This window comes from Triticum urartu, chromosome 1A (assembly GCF_056163025.1).
Source record: "Triticum urartu cultivar PI428250 chromosome 1A, HENAU_Tu73, whole genome shotgun sequence".
Classification (NCBI taxonomy): Eukaryota; Viridiplantae; Streptophyta; class Magnoliopsida; order Poales; family Poaceae; genus Triticum; species Triticum urartu.
In genome coordinates, this window is record NC_141873.1 from 247,833,692 (window position 1) to 247,849,487 (window position 15,796).

The 15,796-nt window shown below is 52.0% G+C and overlaps 1 protein-coding gene across 1 annotated transcript; it reads left to right on the forward strand.

Moving 5' to 3' along the window:
- The first annotated feature begins 14,626 nt into the window (after positions 1–14,626).
- On the forward strand, positions 14,627–15,271 carry LOC147990723 (putative B3 domain-containing protein Os03g0621600). Its single transcript, XM_087538367.1, has one exon. The coding sequence runs from the start codon at positions 14,627–14,629 to the stop codon at positions 15,269–15,271; it is 645 nt and encodes a 214-aa protein (XP_087394493.1).
- Positions 15,272–15,796: the final 525 nt, after the last annotated feature.

Here is a 15,796-nt window from a genome sequence, read left to right on the forward strand (position 1 = left end):
ATGCATAATGCGGTACCGCATTGAATCTCGCAAATGCGGTTCGCCCGAGCAGTGCATGATAGCCACTGTAGAACGTGACTATATCGAAGATTAACTCCTTGCTTTGGAAGTTATCCGGGGATCCTAAGACCACTTCCAGTGTGACTGAGCCTGTGCAATGGGCCTCTACACCTGGTATGACGCCTTTGAAGGTCGTTTTTGTGGGTTTGATCCTTGAGGGGTCTATACCCATTTTGTGCACTGTGTCCTAGTAAAGCAGGTTCAGGCTACTACCGCCATCCATAAGGACTCGAGTGAGGTGAAATTCGTCAATGATTGGGTCTAGGACCAGTGCGGCGAATCCGCCATGACGGATACTAGTGGGGTGGTCCCTGCGATCGAAGGTGATCGGACAAGAGGACCATGGGTTGAACTTTGGGGCGACTGGCTCCAACGCATATACGTCCCTTAGCGCACGCTTCCGCTCCCTCTTGGGGATGTGGGTTGTGTATATCATGTTCACCGTCCGCACTTATCGGGGGAACCTCTTCTGTCCTCCGGTGTTCGGCTACCGGGGCTCCTCCTCGTCATCGCTATGTGACCCCTTATCTTTGTTTTCGGCATTTAACTTGCCGGCCTGCTTGAACACCCAACAATCCCTGTTGGTGTGATTGGCTGGCTTGTCGGGGGTGCCGTGTATTTGACACGAGCGATCGAGTATACGGTCCAAACTGGATGCGCCCAGAGTGCTTCTTTTGAATGGCTTTTTCTGCTGACCGGGTTTAGAGCCTTTGAATCCGGCATTGACTGACGTATCCTCGGTATTGTCACTGTTAATGCGGTGCTTGTGTTTGTTGTGATGTGACCTTCCATTGCCATCCTTGGTATCCGAAGTACCATGGTTCTTTGATATGTTATTGCTGCGAGCCAGCCAGCTGTCTTCTCCCGCACAAAAGCGGGTCATGAGTGTCGTGAGGGCTGCCATAGATTTCGGCTTTTCCTGGCCAAGGTGCTGGGCGAGCCACTCGTCACAGATGTTGTGCTTAAAAACTGCTAGGGCCTCTGCATCCGGACAGTCGACGATTTGATTCTTCTTTGTTAGGAATCGTGTCCAGAATTGCCTGGCCGATTCCTCTGGCTGCTGAATTATGTGGCTCAAGTCATCGGCATCTGGTGGTCGCACATAAGTGCCCTGGAAGTTGTCGAGGAATGCGGCTTCCAGATCTTCCCAACAGCCAATGGACTCTACTGGCAAGCTGTTGGGCCAATGCCGAGCTGGTCCTTTGAGCTTGAGTGGGAGGTATTTGATGGCGTGTAGATCATCACTGCGGGCCATGTGGATGTGCAGAAGGAAATCCTCGATCCATATCTGTTGTGCCATCATATGATTCGATATTTACGGGTTTGAAACCCTCTGGGATTTGGTGATCCATTACTTCGTCTGTGAAGCATAGGGAGTGTGCGGCGCCTCCGTCGAAGATCAAGTCTCCGCGGATATCGGCCGTGTAGTTTAAGCTTCCAAACCTGACCTGGTGGCCAGGGGCGTAACTCTCGATCTGCTCCAGATAGCCAAGCAAGTTGGCCCGCAGTGCGAAGCCGCCGAACACAAAGATCTATCCGGGGAGAAAAGTCTCACCCTGGACTACATCGCTATCGATGATTGAAGGAGCCATCAAGCCTAACGGCGACAACACAGAGGAACTCCCAATGAAAGCACCAATGTCGGTGTCAAAACCGGCGGATCTCGGGTAGGGGGTCCCGAACTGTGCGTCTAAGGCGGATGGTAACAGGAGGCAGGGGACACGATGTTTTACCCAGGTTCGGGCCCTCTTGATGGAGGTAAAACCCTACGTCCTGCTTGATTATTCTTGATAATATGAGTAGTACAAGAGTTGATCTACCACGAGATCGGAGAGGCTAAACCCTAGAAGCTAGCCTATGGTATGATTGTATGTTGTCCTATGAACTAAAACCCTTCGGTTTATATAGACACCGGAGGGGGCTAGGGTTACACAAGGTCGGTTACAAAGGAGGAGATATACATATCCGTATTGCCTAGCTTGCCTTCCACGCCAAGTAGAGTCCCATCCGGACACGGGATGAAGTCTTCAATCTTGTATCTTCATAGTCCAATAGTCCGGCCAAAGGATATAGTCTGGCTGTCCGGAGACCCCCTAATCCAGGACTCCCTCAGTAGCCCCTGAACCAGGCTTCAATGACGATGAGTCCGGCGCGCAGTGTTGTCTTCGGCATTGCAAGGCGGGTTCCTCCTCCGAATACACCACGGAAGAATTTGAATACAAGGATAGTGTTCGACCCTGCAAAATAAGTTCCACATACCACCATAGAGAGAATAATATTTCCACAAATCCAATTTGCTGACACATTTTGGCAGTATGACATCATGCCATGGCCCGGTAATTATTTGAACCGTTTTTCTTTAATCAGCCCCGCACAAAACGCGAGGCGGTTTCTTGACATGTCTTGTCAAAGCAGAGATCGTGTTCCCCTTATTACGGGATTCTCATCAATACGGATGTGGGTAACCCAACCACGCCATCAATTACGGTGCTTGGGGGATAAGCGAGTTTTACCAGGCTAGTGGGGGCGCGTAGTTTAGTCCGCCCTTATAAAGGGATAAGATCTCACCTTTTTCTACCCACGCCTTCTTCCTCCTTGCTCATCCATTCTCGCGCACTCGAGCTCCAGCGCCCAATTCCGCATCCTCCTCCTCAACTCTCTCCAAAACATGTCTGGAGCGGGAGGCAAGTGGATGGCCTCGTCCGTCATGGAGGGGCACATCAAAAAGTTACGCGGAGCCGGATACTTAGCCGCGGATATCGCGCACCGGCTGCCAGCCACGGGGCAGGTCATCCCTACCCCAGAACCTCACCTCCCCCACTTCGTCCGTGGAATGGGGTTTCCCCTCCATCCATTTGTCCGCGGCCTCATGTTCTATCATGGGCTGGACTTTCATGATCTGGCCCCAAACTTCATCCTCAACATCTCGGCGTTCATCGTCGTGTGTGAGGCTTTCCTCCGCATCCGGCCCCACTTCGGTCTGTGGCTGAAGACCTTCAATATCAAGCCGAAGGTGGTGCGCGGCCAACAAGCGGAATGCAGCAGAGCCATGGTGGGCAAAATGCCCAACGTTACATGGCTCGAGGGCTCCTTCATGGAGACCATAAAGGGGTGGCAATCGGGGTGGTTCTACATCACCGAGCTGCGCGACACCAACTGGGTGGCGGCCCCCGAGTTTTGATCTGGAATCCCCATGCGGCTCACTTCCTGGAAGGAGAAGGGTCTGTCCTGGGGTTCATCGGTGGAACTGGACGGACTCCGGAAGTGTATCCGAAACATGACAAGCAAGAAACTTAAGCTTGTCAACATAGTCCAGGTCATGCTCTTCCGCCAGATCCTCCCGTGTCAACAAAGGGACTTCAACTTATGGGAGTTCGACCCGGCCCAGCACCAGGCTCTACACGAGCTCTTCGACACGACGCATAAGGACGTCTGAGGGTGTTGTTCAAGGGCGCCGAGGTCCCTCCCTCTCTTACCGAGGACCGCAGGCTAAGCGCGAAGCGCCCTGCGAATCCGGTAAGTTCTGTACATCTGGTAGGATATTTATTTCCCATAGCTTAACCATGTGCAGGGTCTGAGCTCCCATGCCCTTGACAGGACTGGGTGGAGGCATCGGAGCAGAATGACTGTCCGGCCCCCCTGCCCGAAGACACCACGGACGCTCTCCTGACGGAGATGCTGACTCCGACTCCTTATATGGTGCCGGAGAAGACCAAGAAGAAGGCCAAAGGAACCCAAAAGAGTTCCCGGCGCCAGGTGGTATCGGACTCATCGTCCGATAACTCCGCGATGCAGTCCTCCCATGAAGACGAGGAGGAAGATGAGGATGCTCCCCCTCCAGCTGGGGGAGACAAGAAAAGGAAGGCCGCCCCAACCGGGGAGGCCGAAGGGTCCAAGAAGGGAAGGACTCTTCTTTCGAACTGCTCCACCACCGCCGCCGAAGGCGAAGACGAGTGGCTGCTCAGGGCCAAGCCCCTGGCGAAGTCGTAAGTATTCGGATACCAGAGTAACTCATAGCATACCGTTGTCGCACTGCTTCTCCTAACGCCGAATATGATTATGCAGACCGCCCCAAGCCCGTATCGATGTATCTTCGTCGGACGGTTCCTTGGACTCGTCGGATATGGATAGCGATCCACTTCCGACCGCCTCCTCCCCTTGCCCTAGGAACAATGCCGAGGTATTGTCTCAAGGGGCGCTGAGCCGGGGGGAGACAGTCCCGGAGGCGCCTCAAGGCGACCTTTCGGACTCCAGGAGCAAAGGGAGCAAGGCTCCCGGGGGCTCCAAGTTCAGCTCTCAGCCGAACACCACATCGGAACCTGCAGTGGTTCCGGACTCGAGCAAGCGGCTCCCTTCCAAAAGGGGCAAGACGCCCGTGCCGGTGACCTCTGCCCATCCAGAGGCACCGGACAACCTGCTGGGAGTACTTCGTGGCGCTTCCATCAACGAAGAGCACCACACTATTATGAGTGCGGTGATCAAGAAGGTTCAGTCCGCCAAGAGCGGACTGACTGAAGCCTGTGCCAGCCTTCTAATAGGCTTTGAGGTAAGTATTTAGAATATAGGAAAAATATCACCGCATAGACAATAGCCCCTGATGCTTTGTTTGGTGTTCGCAAAGAAAAGCCGAATAGAGGATCAAATAATATCTGCAGGAGTCTAATATATGTATGTCTATATGCGTGTTCTGGCTTCGCTGCTGACCTCTGCCGCACTAACTGCGGAGGTCGCCGCACTGAAGCAAGACCTCGAGGGGTCCGAGAAAGAGCTCGGCCTTGCCAAGAGGCAAATCGAGGAGAACAAAGGTAAGTAATACCTTGTCTATAGGTATATATATATATATACAAAAATGATGCGATTGCAAAATGACAGGATCAACATGAATTTGCCAGGGGCCACGACCGAAGTGGTGACCCTGAAGCAAGCGTTGTCTGAGGCCGAAAACAAAGCGGCCCAGGAGCGCACCGAGCGGGACAAGCAAGAGGCACGGGTGGGCGAGGTGCAGCAAGAGCTCCAAGCTCTCATGATGAAGCACGAGGTGTTGGAGCTTGACTCGAAGATGCGAGAGTCTGAGCTTGCCGCGGCCCTTGAGAGCGCAAAAAATGCCAAGGCTCAAGCCCAAAAGGCCCTTCAGGAGATTGAGGCGATAAAAAAGATAGCGGCGGGTAAGGCATTCAATATGCAAAGCAAGGATGTGAAAGTAAATTACTTGTTACTTACCCGAGTCCAGAGCTCTCCAGGAGCATTCGCAGATTTGCCCTGCAGCGTGTCGGAAGCCGCAAAGTTTTACCAGGCCGAGGAGGGAAGCTCGACGGAGAAGCTGTTCTGGTCTTAGTATACTGGGACCGAACACCCGATGCCTATGAGCGACCAGCTGAAGCAACTGGTCGAGCTGCACAAGGTGGCCGAACAGGCCATGAGGGGCCTTATAGTCCAGATGTGGCCTGGCGACACCCTTCCCAACAGCTACTTCGGCCTGACGAGTCAGCTTGTGGATGCATGCCCACGGCTGGAAGTCATCAAGCGGTCCGTCTGCATCGAAGGTGCACGCCGGGCTTTTGCCCGTGCGAAGGTGCACTGGGCCAAGATGGACGCCGAGAAGCTGGTGAAGGAGGGGCCGCCGGAGGGCAAGGAGCATCGCCACCCCGAGATGTATTATGAGGGTGTCCTGAAGGGTGCCCGTCTTGTAGCGGACGAGTGTGCGAAAGATGTAATATTTGAATGAACTTGCTTGTGTGATCCTGTATTATGAAAACTTGTTCATATGCGCTATGCAACGCTTGTTTGAATTTAAAATATTACCTTCTGTTCGGCTGTTTATCAAATCTGAGAGATGGCTAGTCGTCGGCTTCTGCCCCCATGCCACAAGTGCTGGGGTGTTCGGGATAAACCTGAGCACTCTTGTTCCCATTTTTGGGTCCTTCAAGGGAGGTGCTCAGCACAACGAACAAGGCAATCGGACTATAATGCTTTATCACTCTCACTTAGCCATAGAATTCTATAATTTTAAATTTTGGCGAAGCCCCTAGTATTCGGAAGGCTGAATTCGGGGCGCTATACACACCGTAAGCCGGACAAAGCCGACTCTTCGCTCTAAACGGCATAAGTCTTTAGGGACTCAAAACCTCTCGAACAGCGACCAGACTCTCGCCTTATCATGACAGTCAGTTTGAGCTTTCTCTACTGAGGTGCTTAGCCCAGCTGAACTGGGGCACAATTGCAGTAGTTCTCCCAGTGCTACCTTAGCAGATATAGCGGAACGTAAGGTACCAAAACATGGGAGCCGGCAAACCCAACTATTGACCCAAGACATGATTCAGAGCTGATGCATATAATGCTATAAGTTCGGGGTGCCACACTGTCAAAAGTGTTCGGACTTCTCATGCCGTATTATGGGGTATGTTTAAGCCCCTGGCGTATTGGCCGTACCAGAGTGTACGGGTGCTGAATGTCATGAATGAACATATATATATAAAGAAGAATGCAATAATAGTCTTAGTGCTATGCATTGTTTATTCAAAAAGGTGCGTTAAAGCAGAATGATACAAGTAGTGCGATAAGCAAAATGTAGGACTATTTGACATGTCCCCTCCAAGGGCAAGCTGAGGAATGGTATTAAAGCAAGTATTTCACTCATTATCGTAATCCACCTGGGAGTTCCATGGTGCGACATAGCTTTCTGCCTCCTTGGTTGCTGCATCATGTGTCCGGCAATCATACTGCCGGACAGGGTTTCCAGAGATTAAAGTCATGAAAGAGAAAAATAACAAAGCGGGAAGCCCCTAGTGCGGTTGAGCCGCGTCTTGGGGCATGTCGTAGTCGTGCCCCCCTCCCCACCTGTGCCCATGGTATTTTTAATGCGTAATTATGTACGCGTGGCACTGATTTCGCCGTTTGGCTGGGACCGGGGTGGGGGCCGCATTGCTATGCGAGCTCGGAACGTGCCAGGTGGTCTTGTTGCCGATTACTCCGGGCGCGCTTGAAGGTGTCCGGGTCCTTAATCGCCGAACTAGTGGATTGCTTTAAGAGGCTGCTTTGCGCTTCTGCTGCGAGGGCCGCAGGGTGCTCCTCTATGCGGAGAGAGCGCTTTGTGTTTCCATTAACTGTGATGACCCCCCGAGGTCCTGGCATCTTGAGCTTGAGGTATGCATAATGCGGTACCGCATTGAATCTCGCAAATGCGGTTCGCCCGAGCAGTGCATGATAGCCACTGCAGAACGGGACAATATCGAAGATTAACTCCTCGCTTCGGAAGTTATCCGGGGATCCGAAGACCACTTCCAGTGTGACTGAGCCTGTGCAATGGGCCTCTACACCTAGTATGAAGCCTTCGAAGGCCGTTTTTGTGGGTTTGATCCTTGAGTGGTTTATACCCATTTTGGGCACTGTGTCCTGGTAAAGCAGGTTCAGGCTGCTACCGCCATCCATAAGGACTCGAGTGAGGTGAGATCCGTCAATGATTGGGTCTAGGACCAGTGCGGCGAATCCGCCATGATGGATACTAGTGGGGTGGTCCCTGCGATCGAAGGTGATCGGACAAGAGGACCATGGGTTGAACTTTGGGGCGACTGGCTCCAACGCATATACGTCCCTTAGCGCACGCTTCCGCTCCCTCTTGGGGATGTGGGTTGTGTATATCATGTTCACCGTCCGCACTTATCGGGGGAACCTCTTCTGTCCTCCGGTGTTCGGCTACCGGGGCTCCTCCTCGTCATCGCTATGTGACCCCTTATCTTTGTTTTCGGCATTTAACTTGCCGGCCTGCTTGAACACCCAACAATCCCTGTTGGTGTGATTGGCTGGCTTGTCGGGGTGCTGTGTATTTGACACGAGCGATTGAGTATACGGTCCAAACTGGACGGGCCTAGAGTGCTTCTTTTGAATGGCTTTTTCTGCTGACCGGGTTTAGAGCCTTTGAATCCGGCATTGACTGACGTATCCTCGGTACTGTCGCTGTTAATGCGGCGCTTGTGTTTGTTGCGACGTGACCTTCCATTGTCATCCTTGGTATCCGAAGTACCATGGTTCTTTGCTATGTTATTGCTGCGAGCCAGCCAGCTGTCTTCTCCCGCACAAAAGTGGGTCATGAGTGTCGTGAGGGCTGCCATAGATTTCGGCTTTTCCTGGCCAAGGTGCCGAGCGAGCCACTCGTCACAGATGTTGTGCTTAAAAGCTACTAGGGCCTCTGCATCCGGACTGTCGACGATTTGATTCTTCTTTGTTAGGAACCGTGTCCAGAATTGCCTGGCTGATTCCTCTGGCTGCTGAATTATGTGGCTCAAGTCATCGGCATCTGGCGGTCGCACATAAGTGCCCTGGAAGTTGTCGAGGAATGCGGCTTCCAGATCTTCCCAACAGCCAATGGACTCTGCTGGCAAGCTGTTGAGCCAATGCCGAGTTGGTCCTTTGAGCTTGAGTGGGAGGTATTTGATGGCATGTAGATCATCACCGCGGGCCATGTGGATGTGAAGGAGGAAATCCTCGATCCATACCGCAGGATCTGTTGTGCTGTCATATGATTCGATATTTACGGGTTTGAAACCCTCTGGGATTTGGTGATCCATTACTTCGTCTGTGAAGCATAGGGGGTGTGCGGCGCCTCTGTACTGGGCTATATCGCGACGCAGCTCAAATGAGTCTTGCGCGCTATGTTCGGCCCGGCCGGATTTACTTTTACTGTATTCGGCGTGACGATTATCGTCTCGCATAGTGGCGCGCCCTCGTGATCCGTAGATCGATCTTGCATGTTTTGCTTTGTCCTCCAATACGTCTCGCAGGTCTAGCATGTTTCCCCGTGCCTTGTCATTTTTATTTGAGTGGCGTCGGGGTGCAGGCTGAGTTTTTGGCTGAAATGGCTCTCTGTCGCGGCCACGAGGTGGCCGGTCAGCCGCATCATATACTAGAGATGTAGGTTTGAGTGCTTCCTCCTCCAGTCGGGGTAGCAACCTACGCTTTGGGTAACTCTTGGAGGGGCGTTCGAGTTTATATTCCTCGGTCGCAAGGACTTCAGTCCATCTGTCAGCTAGCAAATCTTGATCAGATTGAAGCTGTTGTTGCTTTTTCTTAAGGCTATTTTCCGTGGCTATAAGCCGGCGCTTGAAGCGTTCTTGTTCGACGGGATCCTCAGGCACGACGAATTCGTCATCGTCGAGGCTTGCCTCGTCTTCGGAGGGAGGCATGTAATTATCATCCTCCGCCTCTCCATCTGCCACTCTCTTGGGAGGGCTGGCTTCTCCATCCTCCTGCCCTAAATCTTGCTGGAGGGGATTGTTGTCGTCTTCAGCACTGTCTGGAGTGCTATTATCTCCTGTGCCGGGGTCACCGCTTTTGCTTTGGCGAGACTTAGAGCGGCGCTGCTGACGCCGGCGCTTGGGTTGCTTCTTGGAGGGGTCATCCTCCGCTGTCTCGTCGCCATTGCCTTCTTTGGGTGTGTCCACCATGTATATATCATATGATGAGGTGGCTGTCCAGTGCCCGGTGGGCAGTGGTTCCTCTTCTCCTCCCGCATCGTCGTCCATACTGAAAGTGCAACTATCCCTAGGTGGTTTTGGTAATTCATAACAACATATAGCTCATTGAGCTAATGCTATTCCAAGATGATTATTTCAGGAAAGCTCAATGATTGGCATGGCATGGATGTGAAAGTGGAACCCTCAAAATGCTAAGGAAAAAGGATTGGCTCAAGCTCAAAAGCTCAAGACTCTTCATTTTATATTTTAGTGATCCAAGATCACATTGAGTCTTTAGGAAAAGCCAATACTATCAAGGAGGGATGAGGTGTTGCTTAATGAGCCTCTTGCTTCATGTGCTTAGTGATATGCTCCAAAAACCCTCAACTACTTTCCCATATCCACATATGACCTAAACCCTAAGCCAAACTCGGTCCTACCGATTCTTCCTATCCGGCGCCACCGAGTTTCACTTGTCATTAGCCACTGCCAAACCCTAGCAATTCGGTTCTACCGATAGGGATCTCGGTCTCACCGAGATGGGATTGCAAACTCTCTGTTTCCCTTTCATAACTTTTCGGTCTCACCGAAAGAGCGAATCGGTCCCACCGAGATTGCAATGTAAATTCAGTGTTTCCCCTTTGTAACTTTTCGGTCTCACCGAAAGAGCAAATCGGTCCCACCGAGTTTGCCTGACCAACTCTCTGGTTAGCTAATTACCAAATTCGGTCTCACCGAGTTTCTGTAATCGGTCTCACCGAGATTACGTTATGCCCAAACCCTAACCATATTGGTCCTACCGAGTTGCATGTCAGTCCCACCGAAAATCTCTAACGGTCACTAGGTTTACTTTTTCGGTCTGACCGAGTTTGTTGATTCGGTCCCACCGAGATTGGAAAACTGTGTGTAACAGTTGGATTTTGTGTGGAGGCTATATATACCCCTCCACCTCCTCTTCATTCGAAGAGAGAGCCATCAGAACACATACACCATTCCAACTCGTATGTTCTGAGAGAGAACCACCTACTCATGTGTTGAGACCAAGATATTCCACTCCTACCATATGAGTCTTGATCTCTAGCCTTCCCAAGTTGCTTTCCACTCAAATCTTCTTTCCACCAAATCCAAATCCTATGAGAGAGAGTTGAGTGTTGGGGAGACTATCATTTGAAGCACAAGAGCAAGGAGTTCATTACCTACACACCATTTGTTACTTCTTGGAGAGTGGTGTCTCCTAGATTGGCTAGGTGTCACTTGGGAGCCTCCGACAAGATTGTGGAGTTGAACCAAGAAGTTTGTAAGGGCAAGGAGATCGCCTACTTCGTGAAGATCTACCGCTAGTGAGGCAAGTCCTGTGTGGGCGATGGCCATGGTGGGATAGACAAGGTTGCTTCTTCGTGGACCCTTTGTGGGTGGTTGCTTCTTCGTGGACCCTTCGTGGGTGGAGCCCTGTGTGGACTCGCGCAACCGTTACCCTTTGTGGGTGGAGCCCTGTGTGGACTCGCACAACCGTTACCCTTTGTGGGTTGAAGTCTCCATCAACGTGGATGTAGGATAGCACCACCTATCCGAACCACGGGAAAAACATCCGTGTCTCCAATTGCGTTTGAATTCTCCAAACCCTTCCCTTTACATTCTTGCAAGTTGCATGCTTTACTTTCCGCTGCCAATATACTCTTTGCATGCTTGCTTGAATTGTGTGATGATTGCTTGACTTGTCCTAAAATAGCTAAAATTTGCCAAGAACTAAAATTGGGAAAAGGTTAAGTTTTTATTTGGTCAAGTAGTCTAATCACCCCCCTCTAGACATACTTTCGATCCTACACATACCATCGATGTCTTCGGAGTCGAAGTCGAGCATGTCAGTTAAGTCGTCGACTGTGGCTACTAAGTGGGTGATGGGTGGGCGGCGAATTTCTTCGTCATCCGCATCCCAATCCTGCCGGACATAGTTCGGCCAGGACTCTCCTGACAAGGAGAGAGACCTTAATGAGTTCAGTATGTTGCCGCATGGCGAGTGCTGAAAGATATCCGCGGAGGTAAACTCCATGATTGGCGCCCAATCGGATTCGATAGGCATGGGCGCAGGCGGTTGGGAGTCCATGGCCGGGGAGGAATCCGGTAGTTCAGCGTCACGGCTCTCGTGAAGGGTAAGGTCGATACTCGGCTCGATCGCCGATGAGAGTGCGGCCTCCGTGGCGGGGTCTATCCACACGTCCATGGATGGCGCAGCTGGTTCCGAACTGAGGGTCGGAGCGGTTGCCGGTGCGATCTCCTAAACACTATCTGATGGTAGAGCTAAATCATACTCATCGTGGCCGTGTGGCGCACAAGGCAGGGGCTCGAATCCGTCGAAGATCAAGTCTCCGCGGATATCGGCCGTGTAGTTTAAGCTACCAAACCTGACCTGGTGGCTAGGGGCGTAACTCTCGATCTGCTCCAGATGGCCAAGCGAGTTGGCCCGCAGTGCGAAGCCGCCGAACACAAAGATCTGTCCGGGGAGAAAAGTCTCACCCTGGACTGCATCGCTATCGATGACCGAAGGAGCCATCAAGCCTAACGGCGACGACACAGAGGAACTCTCAATGAAAGCACCAATGTCGGTGTCAAAACCGGTGGATCTCGGGTAGGGGGTCCCGAACTATGCGTCTAAGGCGGATGGTAACAGGAGGCAGGGGACACAATGTTTTACCCAGGTTCGGGCCCTCTTGATGGAGGTAAAACCCTACGTCCTGCTTGATTATTCTTGATAATATGAGTAGTACAAGAGTTGATCTACCACGAGATCGGAGAGGCTAAACCCTAGAAGCTAGCCTATGGTATGATTGTATGTTGTCCTACAGACTAAAACCCTCCGGTTTATATAGACACCGGAGGGGGCTAGGGTTACACAAGGTCGGTTACAAAGGAGGAGATATACATATCCGTATTGCCTAGCTTGCCTTCCACGCCAAGTAGAGTCCCATCTGGACACGGGACGAAGTCTTCAATCTTGTATCTTCATAGTCCAACAGTCTGGCCAAAGGATATAGTCTGGTTGTCCGGAGACCCCCTAATCCAGGACTCCCTCAGTCAGGATCCACCGCTCGGACCAGCGGTGGCACCGGCGGGAGGCAGAGGAACCCTGGTATTTTTGGGGGGATGGAGATGGCGGCTATGTGTTCTTGTCTGATTGCTGGGGCTCACAGGAACCGAGCAAACTGACATGAAAAAGAGGCAGAAGAACATCACTGCTTTACGCAAAAAAGACGTCCCATTTTACTCCTTTGTTTCACGCGCCTACGAAAATGGACGTATCAGCTCCTCACCTGGGATGCGGTGGGGTAAATCCCTAGCTCGCACCTCATTCTCTCATTCTGCCTTCTCTGCCAATCTCTAGCACTATCAAAACCCTAGCCCTCTCTCTCATTCCTCTCTCTCTCTATCTATCTCTCTGTTGTCACGAAGAGAGTGAGGTCGACGATGTTGACAGGAAGGGCAGTAGCTTTGGAGGCGATTGATCCATGGGTGCTAGTGGATCCATTGGAGGCAACGGGTTCATGGGCGGCAACGGGCATAGGTTACTTATGTCTTCAACTCTGGGGCTCCATGTCAAGTGAGTTATTCCTTCTCACCAGTCTGCTCAACACTTGCGTGTTCCGGCCAACATCTTAGAGATTATGGTTCGATAGTCACGCCGCCATATGGTTCGATAGTCACACCGCCATACTCCACGCCAGGCGAAAACACATTAACAGATTGATGGGATGTCTACTAACTTAGACAAATGGCAAATAAAACTCGATCAACAAAAAAAAACAATAAAGAAATGACTCCTCGCAATACAAAAAGGAAGTAAGGTAGTGTTTGGTTACCTACAGGAGGCCCGGCCTGGCTCGCGCGGGACGCAAATGGGCCGACTGGTTGCCTGCTTTTATTGTTTGGCCCGCATGGCACGAACCTTAAAGCACTCCTAGGCTTGGCTCCCTGGGAACGCTCGAATTGGGAGTTTCTCCAAGGCCAGGCCCGAGTGGTGCACGTGGGCGGCGGCGGCTGCACGCGCGCGGCCACCCTCGAGAAGTCGCGTTGCTTCCGAAGCGCCGGCAGTTATTAGCCTCACCGCCCCAGACGACTCCCTCTCCCCACTCTCACCCACTTTCCCAACTCTCACCGGCGGCGGCGGATCGGAGGAGAGCAAGAAGACCACCGGACTGCATCACCGGCGAGCGGATCGTCACCTGGCCCGCGGCAATGGCGGTAAGCACTTTTCTATTTGTCATGCACTACTTTTTCGCGTTCGATCCGGCGTTAGATTCAATCCACGGCGTAGAGGGGAATGTGGAATAGAGGTAGATAAGCATGGCAGTTCATACAAGTTCATACGAGTTCATACTAGTTCATACTAGTTCATGCAAGATCGGAATAGAGGTAGATGCGGATGGAGTAGAAGGGGGATTGGGGGTACACAACAGACACTGGCTAACCGCGGCGGCCGTCACCAGCGTGCGGAGCGGCGGGTTGAGTGGCTTGCCTTCATCTTCTTGTCCATCATCGTGCGAGGCGGCGGGTCGTCGTCGCTCTCGGAGGAGTCGAGGTCGATCTGCCAGGTACGATGGCCTGGCTCCGGCGCCCTCACTGGTATCTGCATCGGTTCTTCCTCCTCCTTAAGCTCCCCACTAATGACCGCCGGTGACACGATTGTCATCTCCCAGTACACTGCGGCACGGCGGTCATTAGGAGCCCAGTAGTTCTTGTACTTGGACCACCTCTTCCTCTGTTTAGCGTCGTCGGAGATGACCTAATTCATGGCCCAGTGAATGATGTCGACTGCCATCGCGCCCTTCGATGGGTTAGGAACCAGTGTATTCAACTCTTGTGTAGTGGCCCTCATGAGCACTACATCAGATTCCTTCTACACATGCATGGAGCCGAAGTTCGAGCACACCTCCATGGTGTTGTCGAACTTGGTGCGGTCACCATCCGACCACCCGAGGAAGAAGGCCCTCCAGCCAATACTCCAAGGGAAGGGGTTGGCGTTGTAGCTGGACCTCATGGTGATGTAGAGGAGGGAAGTTGATAGTGACAGAAGAGAGGGGGTGGGTAAGTAGTGGTGGTCAGGTTGAGTAAATATAGGCGCGATGGAGAGGAGGAAGAGTGACAGTCATGCTGTTTTAACTACATGCTCTTCAATAAGCCATGAATTCAATGTTGTGCCTGACTCCATGAGTTGTGTGCAGATCGAGGAGAGCAATGAGATGGGCACGAAGGTGCTCCCGGTCGTTGACAACAAGGGCAAGCAGCCAGTTCTTCCAATGCCCAACGTGGTGCTGCTGCGCACCGCCGAGGAAGAACCGAAAACGCCAAGGGCTGGCGACGACGAGCGCATGGAGGAGACCCCCAGCAGCAAGCGCCGCAACTACGGCCACTACCATGAGGAGGGTGGCCCAACTCACTTCTTCAAGGTCATCCTTGCACTGAAGCTTGAGTGCATCCCCATGCCCCTGGACTTCACCAAGCACTTCGTCACGGTGCCGACGGAGTTCAAGCTGAGGAACAACACCAGCTGCTCCTGGAGGGTGACAGTGAAGCTGATGAACGGTAGGGTGACCCTGGATCAGGGTTGGGCCACCTACGCCGCCGTTCATCAGATCAAGATCGGCTACATGGTGACGTTCAAGCTCCTGATTCCCGACACCCTCAAGGTCATCATCTTCGACGACTATGGCATTGAGGTGGTCAACAAGTGTGGGAAGCACGACGAAGCCTTCGCCGCCAGGGACTAGGGCCGGGGCACCTCCTTCTTAAGTACTATCGAGTCTGCTTTATGGTTTATGCGTTGAACTGTTTAAACAATCGTTATGATGTGTGGTACTATGTTATCTGAACTATGTTGTTAAGTAGTGTGAGACAATAGGTTTGGGGGAACCGGCACAACCCTCTAGGGATGGCCTATCACATATATATAATGAGTGGGTACAACGTTACATCACACGTACACATATACAGGAGCTATACAGTCTAACACCCTCCCTCAATCTTAGCCACTTCCTAAAGAATCTAGAAGGGTAAGATTGCACCGACAGGCCTCGAACTGTGGTAGAGGCAATGGCTTGGTAAAGATGTCTGCAAGTTGATCCTTGGAAGAGATGAACTTGATCTGTAGTTACTTCTAAGAGACACATTCCCGTACAAAGTGATAGTCAACTTCAATGTGTTTCGCTCGGGCATGGAAAACCGGATTTGCAGAAAGGTATGTAGCACCGATGTTGTCACACCAAAGAATAGGGGACTGTGATTGAGGTATACCC